At 65.4% G+C, this 315-nt stretch overlaps 1 protein-coding gene across 1 annotated transcript in view; it reads right to left on the reverse strand.

The window, feature by feature from the left end:
- The window catches only part of EOMES (eomesodermin), a 2,627-nt gene extending 2,415 nt beyond the window's left edge, over positions 1–212 (reverse strand). The window contains exon 1 of the mRNA XM_009635144.1: positions 62–212. Within this exon, the coding sequence (XP_009633439.1) occupies positions 62–212 (151 nt within the window). The remainder of the gene's footprint in view (positions 1–61) is intronic.
- Positions 213–315: the final 103 nt, after the last annotated feature.

A 315-nucleotide genomic window follows, 5' to 3' on the forward strand; every position in this document is an offset into this window, starting at 1 on the left:
TGCGGAGGAGGGCGAAGCGGGAACCCTTTCTGGGAAGCCGCCCCGCTTCCCAGACACCTACCTTGCATGTTGTTGTCGGCTTTGCCGCAGGTCACCCACTTGCCCCCCTGGAAACGCCAGTGATTAGGGTCCGCCAACACCACCTCCACGAAGACGTTGTAGTGGGCCGTGGGGTTGAGGCCGGTGATGTTAAAGCTCAGGAAAGGGAACATCCTCCTGGGGAGGGGAGGGAAAGGATGGGAGGGGGGTCAGGGAACGGGGCGCGGAGGGCCCCGTCCGTCCCGGCCCCGAGGAGACCAAGGAGGCAGGCGGCGA

The sequence above is a fragment of the Egretta garzetta genome, unplaced genomic scaffold, assembly GCF_000687185.1.
Source record: "Egretta garzetta isolate BGI_Z169 unplaced genomic scaffold, ASM68718v1 scaffold313, whole genome shotgun sequence".
NCBI classification, from domain to species: domain Eukaryota; kingdom Metazoa; phylum Chordata; class Aves; order Pelecaniformes; family Ardeidae; genus Egretta; species Egretta garzetta.